Genomic DNA, 12,291 nt, shown 5'->3' with positions numbered 1-12,291 from the left:
TTGAGAATACAGTACCAACCACACAATATACAGTTATATATGCAGCAAAGTAGACAAGGCCCGCTATTGTTACATACGATAATTTTTTTTTCGTTTATATCAGTAGCTTCCTGAATGCATTACACTAAGAATGCAGATACACAGCCTGTACATCACAGAACATGCTAGCGGCCACGTTGTGCTCACCACGTGACCAGAGAATTGACTGAGGAAAGTTAAGATCGACTGACAGTTCTAAATTAACAAGATTGCATGCTCGGCCTTTGCGGTACTGCACTGCTGAAACTGAGAGCAATAAAAACACGAATGGACGGAGATGAACTCCTCAGCGCTCTCATTTAAATGAAGAACTTCCGCGCTGCTGGGCTTTCTCTACTTCAGCAAAATAGAGAAGTAGATATAGTAAGTCGAAAGTAAGGATGTTTAAGAACCACCTTATTCAGAACGAAAGTGCTGAGGGGTTTCAGCTCCGTCTCTTTGTGTTTCTGGTGCTCTCAGTTTTATTTCCTAAAGCGGTTAGACAGCAACATTCTACCTTCAGAGAGCGGGGTTATGTGTGACGAAGGATGATCAAACTCACTGTGACTGAAGGCCATGGAATAGTAGAGGCTGAGCAGCGACACCAGGAAGAGCAAGCTGGTGAGGAGGAATAAGGCGCTCAGCAGTGGAGCTTCCATGGCCCCGCTGCCTTCATGTTGCAGCTGTGCCGCAGAGCTGATGGATTCTCTCCGGCCACTGCGGAGAGCATGGAAGCCATATAGTGTGGCCACCACCGAACTGCCTGATCTACAATCTGACAACCACACAGCTGCTTTATGGTGCGCCTTAGAGCAGTCGCAGTGACTCAGTCACTTTGGAGTTCTGAGAGAAAGAAAATAAGTTTATTGATGCCTGAAGAGGCTATAGGATTGTGCTGATAAATGAGAGGTCAAGGTGGTCTAGTATGGGCCGCCGCTGCCATACTCTGGCCTAGGTGGTACGCAGAATAGCTCTTGTAGCGAGTGTGGAGTGCTATATAACCCATGATCAAACTAAAATTTTCTCTAGAGCCCTTCATCGCACTTTTTCTGATAGATTTGAATTTAGGATTCAAGACAACTTGAGATATTTAAAGCTTTCTTCAATATTATGCCGCATCATTTCATGTAAGCTCATAACTTACTATATCAACACATATGTTGTCAAGTCGGCGTAGTTCTAACCTAACATGCAGACAAAATATCTGACAAATATGTATTTTCGAGTCGGTTTTAAAGCCAATGACCTTAGCACGTCGCTGCCGAGAACTTCGCGTGCCATTGTGCAGCGTAGGCTTCCATCTTGATGTGGCCACCTTTCCAGCGCCGCGGGATATCGGCAGCGGACAAGAAAAATCAAGCTCGTCGCTACCCTTCCGGCCTTTGCCACGCTCTAGCATACTAATTCTAGCTAAGCCAAGCCACACAGGCATCATTTGGGGCTATGGTAGAAAGCTGGAATGCGAAGGGGGGGGGGAGAGATATTATAGCGCAAGCGCTATGGTAGAACGCTCGGCGAACCTTGTGAGCTCAAAGATGAAAGCGATTGCTTGTCAAATATGCTCAAGGAATACAGCGGCTTTTTGAACGGTCACCGCCTTGATAAAGACAATTTTCACCACATGGTGTCCACCTGGTGTCGATGCCACGAACGTACGAGCAACTGTAAGGACGACTGATGCATTGCACAGAAAGAAAGCCCTATTTTATTACTCAGAGGTAAGTTTGCGCAGAACCTGGTTGTATTTCATGGCATTAGGGTTTAACGTTGAACTCAACGAGACCAAAAAATAACATACGGCAGGAGGTTTGTTCAAAAATTCCCTTTGTATGTTTGCAAATGAGCGTGTTGGTCGTTCGTTCCCTATTATTATATGGGCCAATGTACTGCTGTGTTGATTTGGGTTCTGTTACTATTGTTCTGGATAGTTGTCTGCTTCTTATATGCATGAAAACACCTGCACCATGCGTTTCTTAAAACTCTTCCCATCACCTCTTATATAATACTCTAGCATTATCCTAAAATATTTGAATGGTTATGCGCGGTGATAAATGCGCAGGTACGCATTATACGCCACCACTACTTGCTTCAAATGGGAAGTGTCAAAATGCCGCAAGACTGTGCCATAGAAACGTATTTTTCTCCAGCCGGCTTAATATTAGCACTCGCTTTGTCATTAAATGTCTGATAATATGTTTCCCCCATCTTACCCATAATTTGCAAGTTATACTCGTGCTTCAATCGCGGAATGAAATCTGTTTATGGGTCGATGCCTGTCCTTTCGTGGAAATCGTAAAGCTAGCCCCAATGCTGAAATTCATTAAGTAGGTACATAGTATTCGAAGCAGGCACTACAACATTAAGAAAACACTGCGGAACTTTTCCACAAAGTTGAAGCACTCGAAGTTATGAGCCATGCATCCGTATGTTTGTACACCACGATGGCGCTCCTTAACGTCAAAACCGTCATACGTACGACCCTGAGCTCGTGTAGCTTGTGCTTAAGAACAAAGTTCGAAAGCCACTGAGCAGCTTCATGATGAGCCGAAGCCTGGTAACTCTGCTGCGGCACGGAAATATGACCACATCAGGCGTCCTTTCTATGGACAAATACTTAGTTGCTCCGTAAAGCGATATGGGTCCAGCTACTACGTCACATAGTTATGCACATGCTTTTGGTGCATGCCTGCTGTGCACTGCGATTGATGGGCTGCAATTTACATTGAATGACTTCAGTTTTGTAATTAGTGGCCCTAAAGTGATTATTTAGGAAGCGTCATATGGCTAATATAGATGAAATTAATGTACGATTAGCACAAACTGATGAATGCTGCTCCTGGCAACATGTTTATGGAAAAAGGCGTTATCTCCAGAGCTCAGCGAGTCTCTTCTCATTTGACGACCTATACTTTGGGGATTCACATTTGTGTTGGAACAAATGGAACGTTTTATTTCCTGTGTACCAACCTTTTTTTTTCGAGGGCTTTACGTGCCGAAAGCACGATTAGATAATAGGCACAGCTTTGTGGGGCACTGCAGAATAATTTTCCCATCTAGGGTTCTTTAAAGTGGACGTAAGCTAAGCGCACCGGCATTTTCGCATGTCAGATTTATCGAAGTTCAGCAGCCCAACGCTAAAGCAACTGCGCCACATGGTGTGAAAACTTGAGACCTTACGTTCGCTTACAGAAAATTTTAAATGGATCTTGGAATTTCACGCTCTCGCATTATAAAAATAATCCGGTGTGCAAGGCAACTATAGTCGGACACAACTTTAGGAAAAAAGGGAGGCCCCGCCCAAATGACCGAAGCGCGACAGCCGATTGCCTCCGCGACTAAAATAGTCCCGCTCGGAAAATCGTGCTCCGCAAACGCGTAATTATCGGTATAAATAAAGACTTTTGTATTTTGATGACTTATTTAGTAGAGCTCTCATGCTACAGCACATGCCGGATAGCGACAGAAAAATAACCTCGTGCCTTCTACAACTCTGCCAGTCGTCTCCTCTTTTGCTTCATTGCAAGTGACAAAAGTAGAAAGAGCAGCCCTGCATGGCTTTTGCGCTTGTTTGCATGTACACAGCGTATCTACTACTCGTTTTCCAAGCTTAAAAAGAATCAGTTGCTATTGATAAAGTACTTATATAAAACAATGCATTTATCGCAACCACTATAAACCATTATAAGCGAGAATACGGTCCAGGCAGTAAGGTACAAAAATGCTTCATTCATCGTTTTAAATATATACTCTTGGTTTTAAATAGCATAAAATTTACATTTTTTTGGTCTTGTGTTTTCACAATTTCACAGCACGCATTCTACAGCTTGCGCGTGCAGTGAGCACTGGTGGACAGCAATCAATCGATGGTGCTACACAACGCTCGTACACTTTCGCTAGACGCTCGGCTATCTCACTGCTGACAATGATCGTTCACGCTAAGTTGACGGCGACAAATCTTTGCGTTGAAGGCTTCCTCTGTAAATATTTTCTGTTGAGACAATCGTAGGTTTGTTTCCTGCGCGCACACTTTTCTGATTTCTCCTGAGAATGGCTTTGCTCCATCACTTCGCCCCGTCCGACCAAAAACGCAGTGACACAGTACACGAACACACTCGCGGCTAACAGTAAGCACCAGTCCTTGGAAAACTTTTCTCGCCGTAACGTCTCTCGGGAGCGAAATAAAGCAACATGGAACAAACACGCAGGATGTGTGTTCGTGCGGTCGCCGCGGGATCCTGTTTTCCGGCAAAGCGTAGCGCAGCGCCAGCGATGCTCACTGCAATGTTCTTTCGCCGGATCACGGCTCAGAATAAACACACGCGGCACAAATGCCGCATCGTAAGCTCGTAGTAATATTCCCGGCATGACAGACCATCACAAATAGTTCTGGAATTCACCTGACGAGGGGCTGAAGCACACAGCTGACGCGACCTCGCCAGTTTGAAGCGCGAGCGGCCATCATCTCCGTCGGCGGGCTCACCGGCCGTCTGGCTGATGACGTTAGTCCTGAGTGCGCGCCCATTGGTGGGTGCTGGTGTGCCTCCGCCTCGGAGGAGTAAACGCCCCCTTTTTTCTGAAGTTGTATGCGACTATAGACTATTTTTTGACGTTAAACTATGGTTATCTCACGCATACTACACCGACAAGGCATTATATTCACGGCCTCTGCCTTGCGCTAAGTGCGCGTGTGTGTCGCGATACACACACTACGGCTGCATGCAACAGTGTTGCCTGAATTTGATGCTAAAATTATAATAACGCCACCTATATAGCAAAAGAGTAAGCAGTTATTTACCTTAATTTTCCAGCCGAGAGCAAAGCTGTTATAAACCACACAGGTCTCCTTTTTCGTCAGGGCAAATTTGACTTTTTTCTGAATTTTTGACACCACTTTGCCATCATGATGACGGGTAGCGTGCAGGAAGTTCAAGCAAAGCATGCATGAAGTGGGTATATTCTGCGAGCATATAATGTGGTTTAACGTCCATGAGACGTGCACGGGCTATACGGTACGTCGGAGAGGTGGGTCCTTTGCAATTTTTACCAATAGGGGGTCCTTTATCCTTTTAAGTGCCGGCATAAATAAAAAAAGCACGCAGAAAATGACGCTTGGTTAAATAGTTCATGAGATAGCAAATATTTGCGGGTTTTAAATATGGTGGGAGTCAGCTCACAAATTGTATCCTAAAATTCGTGATAAGAAGAACCACGTACTACGTTGACTAGAAGTGTCATAGTTGATAGGGGTTCAGCTCAGTAGCAATTGAATGGTGCTATAGGTGCATTTTAGAGCACAAATCCTTTAGAACACTGGTAAATTCAAAAATTGGAAGTTCTCGAAGAGTAGCTGCGGAGAATTAGAACATTTCTTCGGTATGATAGATCTCAAAACGCGGTACAAGGCAAAGTCCCACACCACACTCATTACATGGGAAGCGCGTTACTTTGCGGTCTTTATTGCCACTGTTGTCTTGACCTTGACATCAGACCAGGCTCCGCTTTCTTGTACATTCTTTGCCTGCTGTGAACGGAGTAAAGTCCACAAAGCGTCGTGCCGTCAGATGAGTAAGGCCTGCTTCTTAAGAACCTGCACGATTCAGGGGGCAGCAACGCTTGGCTGGCCGTCGCCCCATTTTAAATACCATTGCTGTAGGAACGCAGGCCGTGGATGCCTTGGCGGTGAAAGAGGAAACTCGTCAGATCGTCAAAGTGGATTGGACGAACCCAGCTCATTACTGGAACTTAGAAAGATCGGCCAAAGAGGTGCATTAGAGACTCGTGCTTGGCACGTTATGACAAAGGAAATAGCAAGCGAGTAAGACTCGTCGACGGCGCTTGAAAGGTTAGCGCGCACCTAAGTGTGAGTTCATGAGCATTTTTGTATTCTACCCCCGCTGGGTTCCGGACCCCGGGGCTGGGCACTGAACGCACGACTTTATGAGCAGTAGCAGATCGCAATGCTACTGAGACATGGTGATGGTTGTCCGCATAAAGATTCTGCATGGGGTTAGCTTGCTGCGTGGTTGCCAACAAAGCGGCGGTGCGAGAACGGCGACAGCTAAGTGGCATGCACCAGGCGCGCTTTATGCGCGTACAGCTGCCAGGAGAAGAGCTCAATTGCGCAGGCTTTCACTCACGCTTCGCTGTGTCTGCCTGCGAACCTTGCGAACGAGAAGTAGTGCACGGCGTGAAGGGGCCTCCGGTGGCCGGTACCTGGGTGCGGGCAAGAACACGAGAAGTGTGCGACACTCAGAGGCTGCGCGTTGTGAAATTTTATGCAAAGGTTGCTATAGTGTTATACATTCAGTCATTTAGCTGACTGCCTGAAACGTTCCTCTCTTAAAGCCCACTGACGTGTGACCAAGTTTTCCCATCAACAGGTCAGTGTGCCATGTATATTGCTCTAAACTGCAACCTAACATTGTTTTCAGTTAGCGAGTTGGAAAAGCGAATTCAAGGCATGCACTGAGCGCGAAGAGGGCCCAAATAACAAACTAGTCGAAGCTTGTTTCTCTTCTTGTACTGATTGCCTGTAATGATTTCTTTTCTGACTATTCCGTGGGATTTATTAGGACATGCGGTAGGTTTTCAAAGAAAATAATTGACGTTCACCTTACAGCAGCCCGTAGCTACACAGGAAAGCTACACGCGTTTGAAACTAATCACGCGGCATTTCTCATATTTCGCGTGCCTTCTTTAGGCTTGGAAAATTTTTCTGGATGCTATCACCGTGCCAAGGAATTCATCCAGCGACGTATCCGCTCGCCATACAAGAGCTACGGTGGGTGGTGGAAAAAACGCAGAAGAAAGATTCAATTGAACCCATTGCTAAGGTCCATGTGGGAGAAAATTGAATGATAAAGTAAAAATGGCTGTGGCTTAGCTAAGGTTAAGCCCAGGATGCGAAGCATACTAGCCTTTATTTTAGTTGTTGAACCACTGTTTAGCCTTGTGAACTGCTGTTGCTTGGCTATATTTGGTTCGGCTAGACGAAGAAACAACTCATGCGTTACTCTGCTTCGCCTTCAAGAGTGAAACGCGACAGCGTTCCCGTCGACCCGCCGAAGGGTGTAAGACAATGGGCTACGGCGCAGCGACTACGCGCCCCGCATTGGACGCGGTGAGCGTCGAGCAACGCAGCGTTCGGCGCGGCAACGAAATGTGCGCCTGAGCAAGCGACGCACGCCTGAGCCTTAGAAACAGCTCGTTTCTAAGGCAACACCGCATTTACTAGAGGCGCTTTTGTACTGCTTTGAAGCATCGTACTCGTGGCTCAGTGGTAGCGTCTCCGTCTCATACTCCGGAGACCCTGGTTCGATTCCCACCCAGCCCATCTTGCAAGAGTTGAGCCAAAGCCACCTAGAAACAAGCGCAGCTGCTTATATACCGCCGCGAGCGACGGCTCGAGTTGCAGCCCCGTTTCTCCTCTGTCGTGACGTCACGGTGTCACGTGGTCAGCCTTGAAGGCGACACCGCCGCGCCTGAGGAGCTGGGTTGAGCTCTAGTAATATGCTTCGCATAAAAACGAGCTAACGTAACATCGATTTCAAGACGACGTCCCGCGTGGTTTAAGCAGCAAACACAGGCTTAATATGTATGATACCGCCGTTAGGTGACGGGTCACTAGACGAAAACCTGAGAACATGTCACTGTGTTGTGTCGCCCTTGTCTGTTGTAACGTTCTCTGCCACAGACGGCGCACTACGAAAAGTGAACAAGTCCAACGGAATGTGTGAACACGTGGAAATATAAAGCAATGTGGGAAGCTCAGTCAATGCGAACCTTACTCGTGGACAACAGATACGAAATTTCAATCTTTAAACATTGCCCTTGATGTGTTCACTCGTCTTCATGTCAGTCTGGTTGCTTGTTCCAACCAGTGCTTTTTAGGCAGTGATAACGGTTTAAACCCCTACTACACAGCATCCAAACGTTTAATTAATGTCACAAACCTAATGTGAACACGTTCACAATACTTTGTATTTCGAGTGGCATAGTGAACACGTGGAAATTCTCGCCTTGCTTTCAAATGAAGATGTTCCTCTGTTCTTTGAGTAGCGTTTCAAGGTAAAGCAGCAGCTCAACGACCCTTACTGGCTTCCAGTTCTTCAGCAGTTGATGGTCTTTTGAGTACTATCAAAAACTAACTGACGTAAACCTCAGGCGCGTGTGGTTTATATAGGACGAGTGAAGCCAACTGAAAGCCGTCTGGCGCAGAAGCCCAGCTCCAAGCCAGTCGCGCCATCTGATATATACGAGGAGACCGAATGAATTACATCACGGTTGAGGAGCTGTTCACATCACAAGTGGCTGTAGCGCTGAAGCAACTTCAACTACCGACCGCAATGAGAAATACTCGCGGAGGTAGCTAATGTGAGCTACCTCCGCGAGTGTCAGGTGTCAGTCAGGTGCAAAAGTCGCACGAACCAAGTCTATTGCAAATTACAGGATCACGGACGTACCGTGCGGCTTGTTGCCTTGGGCACACGTACGAAAACTGCGGCGACGTGCTCGCTGCTTGGATCGATGGTTGGAGTCGACGGCGAGCGGGGGTGCATCCGGCTCCGCGTTCTCGGCGCCGTCCGCGACGTCGCTCCACGAATCGCCCAATGACCCGATCGGAGACCCTTGGCCGGTCGCCATGCGCAATTGGTGGCGTGCTTTGTGAAGAGGACGCTCCGAGACAGGCTTTGGTTACAGCAGCAGGACAACGAACGGTGCTACGCAACCTACGCTTTCTTCTTCTGCTTCTTCAAACAGCCGCGTTCCGCGTGGCCACTCTCGCAGCTCGTGACATCTAAAATGATGACCGCTGTGATGATGCTGATACCTTGTTTATTGGCTCAAATCCACTGTGGGGGATAGGCTAAGAACCTGGTGCTAATATAATAAAAAAAGAAGAGACAGTGCTCGAACAAGCAAAAGAAACCGGCTGTATATGTTATAAGGTACTCTCCTTGCATAAACAAGTACAGTAAGAAGAATTTAATAAGATTACCTAAAGTAAATTGAATGGCTAAAATAAAGAATAAGTAAGTTAAATTTTCAGTTACAGTAGTAATATTAACATTGTAAATTCTTCGTTATGCTCTTAGAATTTTATGATTTATCGAATGGGAAATAAATCAATTATGGTAAAGCGGAAACATTATTAGGGTAATTGTTTTGTGTCGCAGAGGTCACTAAAACTGGCTCGGCAAACGTTCCTGTAGCTGTATCCTAATACAAATGCTCCAAATGAGAGTAGAGGGAGAGAAGGTAAAAAGGAAAGGGAGGGAGTTTAACGATACATTGCCCAGTTCGCTACCCTACACGTGATGGAGGAGCGAAAGAAAGAGAGAATACACTAGTCTTGATTGCACTGTCACATGACCTAAGGGAGGTGCAACGCATCTAAAATAGGGGCCTCAAGTCTGTCGCCTTCAGTTACTGAGAAGAGCTCGAGTGGCTTTCTGCTCTGATGAACAGTGAGGCCAGGCTCCGCAGATATTTGCGCCTGTAATTGGCCGATCGTCCAGTCAATTCAAGGCACACCTAAGGGTCTCGGTTGTTTCTCGAAGCAAGAACAGTGACATAAGATATGACCAATGGTCTCTTCACACCTGAATTTAGCGCACGTGGGTGAGTCAGCCAATGCAATGCGATAGTTGTATGTGTTAGTGAAGGCTACTCTTAGCCACACCCGACAAAGCGGTGTTACTTCAAGTCGTGATAGGTTCGTTCCCTATTGTAGTTTTATTGATGCGTCCAGGCTGTATAACCGACGTTTAGAACTTTGCGGAATAATCTAGAGGTCCAACGTGATGGTACGCGCGAGATGCGAGATGGCGGAGCTCTTTTGCCGCGTCTACTCTTGTTAAAGATAGAAGGAGTGCCAGGGCTGCAGCCTGGGTGCGTCGGGCAGCGTCATCGACAAGGTGGTTACCAACCATGCCACGATGGCCCGGCAGCCACTGAAGGATCATACCATGTCCTCGTTAAGAAAGGCAATAGCAATTGGTAGTAGAGTAGTACAACATAAAAGCAACCCAAGATTACAAGCGGAATTTCCGAACATCGCGGAGAACGTTCGTAAAGGACAACATTTATTTTCCCCTTTCTTTGACTATATACCACTCCGCTGCTGATACTGGCTGCTGCTGGGTTCTTGCTTGCCGATTGATTTCTGTGAAATGCGTGTGCCATATTGAATGTAATGTCGTCGTCAGGCCTTCGTCGTGCAAATGTGATCTCTTGTGTCTGCTGGCTACAGCCTCTTATCATTGGCCGATGCCAGACATAGCGGACACAAAAACCCGGCGCAGCGCGAATCAAGGCTCCTCGAGCCGGCAGGTGATCCATCATCAATACTTCTTTTTGGGCGAGTTGGTTCATCTTGAAACATATGAGTAACAGCGCAAACAGACAACCACAATAAGGGAGACACGAACACACAAGCGCTGATTAACAACTGGTTTTATTGGCATGTATAGTGCACCTTATATATGCCAGAGTGAAGCAAGGGAAATGAAGGGGAAAAACATGTCAAGGGCTATAGTGTGCCAACAACGCAAGCGCAATGGCTATGCGCGATGGCACCTGCATAGCATAGGGTCTGGTGTAGCCCCTCTTCTTTGGGACACTTTTCTGGCCAAGGTGGACAGTGCACTAGAGCATGTGTTTAATAGCGCGCCCGTTTTAAAAAAATTTAGGTATGTGGACGATTTTTTAGTGCTGTCAAAAAAGCAGCCTCCCTTCGCCTACCCCTCTACACTAGGCGAAGTTTTATCTATTTTTTGCAAACATGCACGTCGGTTGGGTTTCACCCATAAACTCCCGGACCTTCTAATTTCGCAGTTTTTTTCTGCCTGAAAATCAGTGTGGTACACGTTTGCTGGTGCTACGACCCAAAGGCTAAGAAGGAGTTGCTGCCCTATGACTCGACACACTCCAAGACAATCAAGAGAGGAATAGCGGTGTTGTGCATGGAATCGGCTCACCAAAAATTGTGCGCACATCACATTAAGCCCAGTTTTAATAATCAGGTAAGCCGTCTTTTGGCTGCAGGGTTCCCCGTCTCAGTCTTGGTGGCCGTTTCTGAAAGCCTCCTTCAAAAATTCAAGCGTTGGTCGGGAAGTACAACGGCTGAGGATCAACGAAAGGCACCTAAGCCTGAGGTGGTCCATTACATTCATAAACTTTCCCACAATCTTAAGAAGGTGGCAAGGAGGCACGGCGTGCCAATTAGTTTCTGTGCCCCACATAAGCTGGGAAAGTTATGTCCACGTATCTGAAACGCCAGAATACATGGATGCCAGAAGACCCATAAAACGCCGTTTGTTGAATATTCCACGGGAGTGGTGTATTGCTTTCCCATGTCATGTGGGATGTTTTACTTCGGCGAAACTGGTCGCTGTGTCAATGACCGTTTAGGAGAAAGCGCTGAAAACTGAAGAAGACCAGATGAGAAATACGCACATTTAGTTGCGTACGTTAGAACGCGTACAGATTGTGTGGCCCAGTTGAAAGAAGCGACGATTCTATGAAGCAGCAGTGACAAGACCGTGCGAATTAGTTTAGAAGCCTTCCATACTGGAAAATTAAGTAGCAAGTACTTCAGCACTCCTTCCCTTGCTCTCTTCGATACTGGATTTGATCTCCTAGATGCGATTGTCGGGGGTTCTGATTACAAAAAAAAGGAAAAAGGAAAATAATTATTTGCGTTTTGTTGTGCATGGTTGGTTGTATTGCGCTTGCGTTCTTGGCACGCTATCACCCTTCACATGTTTTCCCCCTTCATTTCCCTTGCTTCACTCTGGAATAAGGTGTGCTATCCTTGCCAAGAAAACCAGTTATTAGTCAGCGCTGGTGTGTACGTGTCTCCCTTCTTGTGGTCGTCTGTTCGCGCTGTTACCCACATGTTTCAAGGTGATCTATGTAAGCGCTGACATGAGTTCCTATGCCAACACACCCTGGTGGTCATTTCATCACCTTCATGTCATTTTCATCAGCCCTTTATTGTCATGTTACCATGCCATCGTCATCCTTCCGGTGTCCTGACTCTGTCGCTGTCACTTCATTGTCATATGGTTCATTAAAACTTCTTTCTGAGCGAGTGGGTGCATACTTTATTTGAAAACTACACCAGCGCTAACACATGCCACCCCAAAAGAATAAGGACCAAACACAAGCGCTTGTGTCTTTTATGGTTGCATGTGTTAGCGCTGTTATAATTTTCAAATCATATCATATGGTTGTCATAACGCCGTTACCGTCGTTCCAATGTCATCAGTC

General features: G+C 46.5%; 1 protein-coding gene across 1 annotated transcript in view; it reads right to left on the bottom strand.

The window, feature by feature from the left end:
* LOC142574727 (membrane metallo-endopeptidase-like 1) overlaps positions 1-8,791 on the bottom strand; it is a 79,528-nt gene extending 70,737 nt beyond the window's left edge. Inside the window, exons 1-3 of the mRNA XM_075683751.1 lie at positions 8,481-8,791; positions 6,156-6,231; positions 581-735 (exon numbers count right to left, since the gene is read on the bottom strand). Coding sequence (XP_075539866.1) covers positions 581-735; positions 6,156-6,231; positions 8,481-8,661 — 412 coding nt within the window. The 5' untranslated portion in view covers positions 8,662-8,791. The remainder of the gene's footprint in view (positions 1-580; positions 736-6,155; positions 6,232-8,480) is intronic.
* Positions 8,792-12,291: the final 3,500 nt, after the last annotated feature.

Source organism: Dermacentor variabilis, chromosome 3 (genome assembly GCF_050947875.1).
Source record: "Dermacentor variabilis isolate Ectoservices chromosome 3, ASM5094787v1, whole genome shotgun sequence".
Lineage (NCBI taxonomy): Eukaryota > Metazoa > Arthropoda > Arachnida > Ixodida > Ixodidae > Dermacentor > Dermacentor variabilis.
This window is presented reverse-complemented; position numbering and strand designations above follow the sequence as displayed.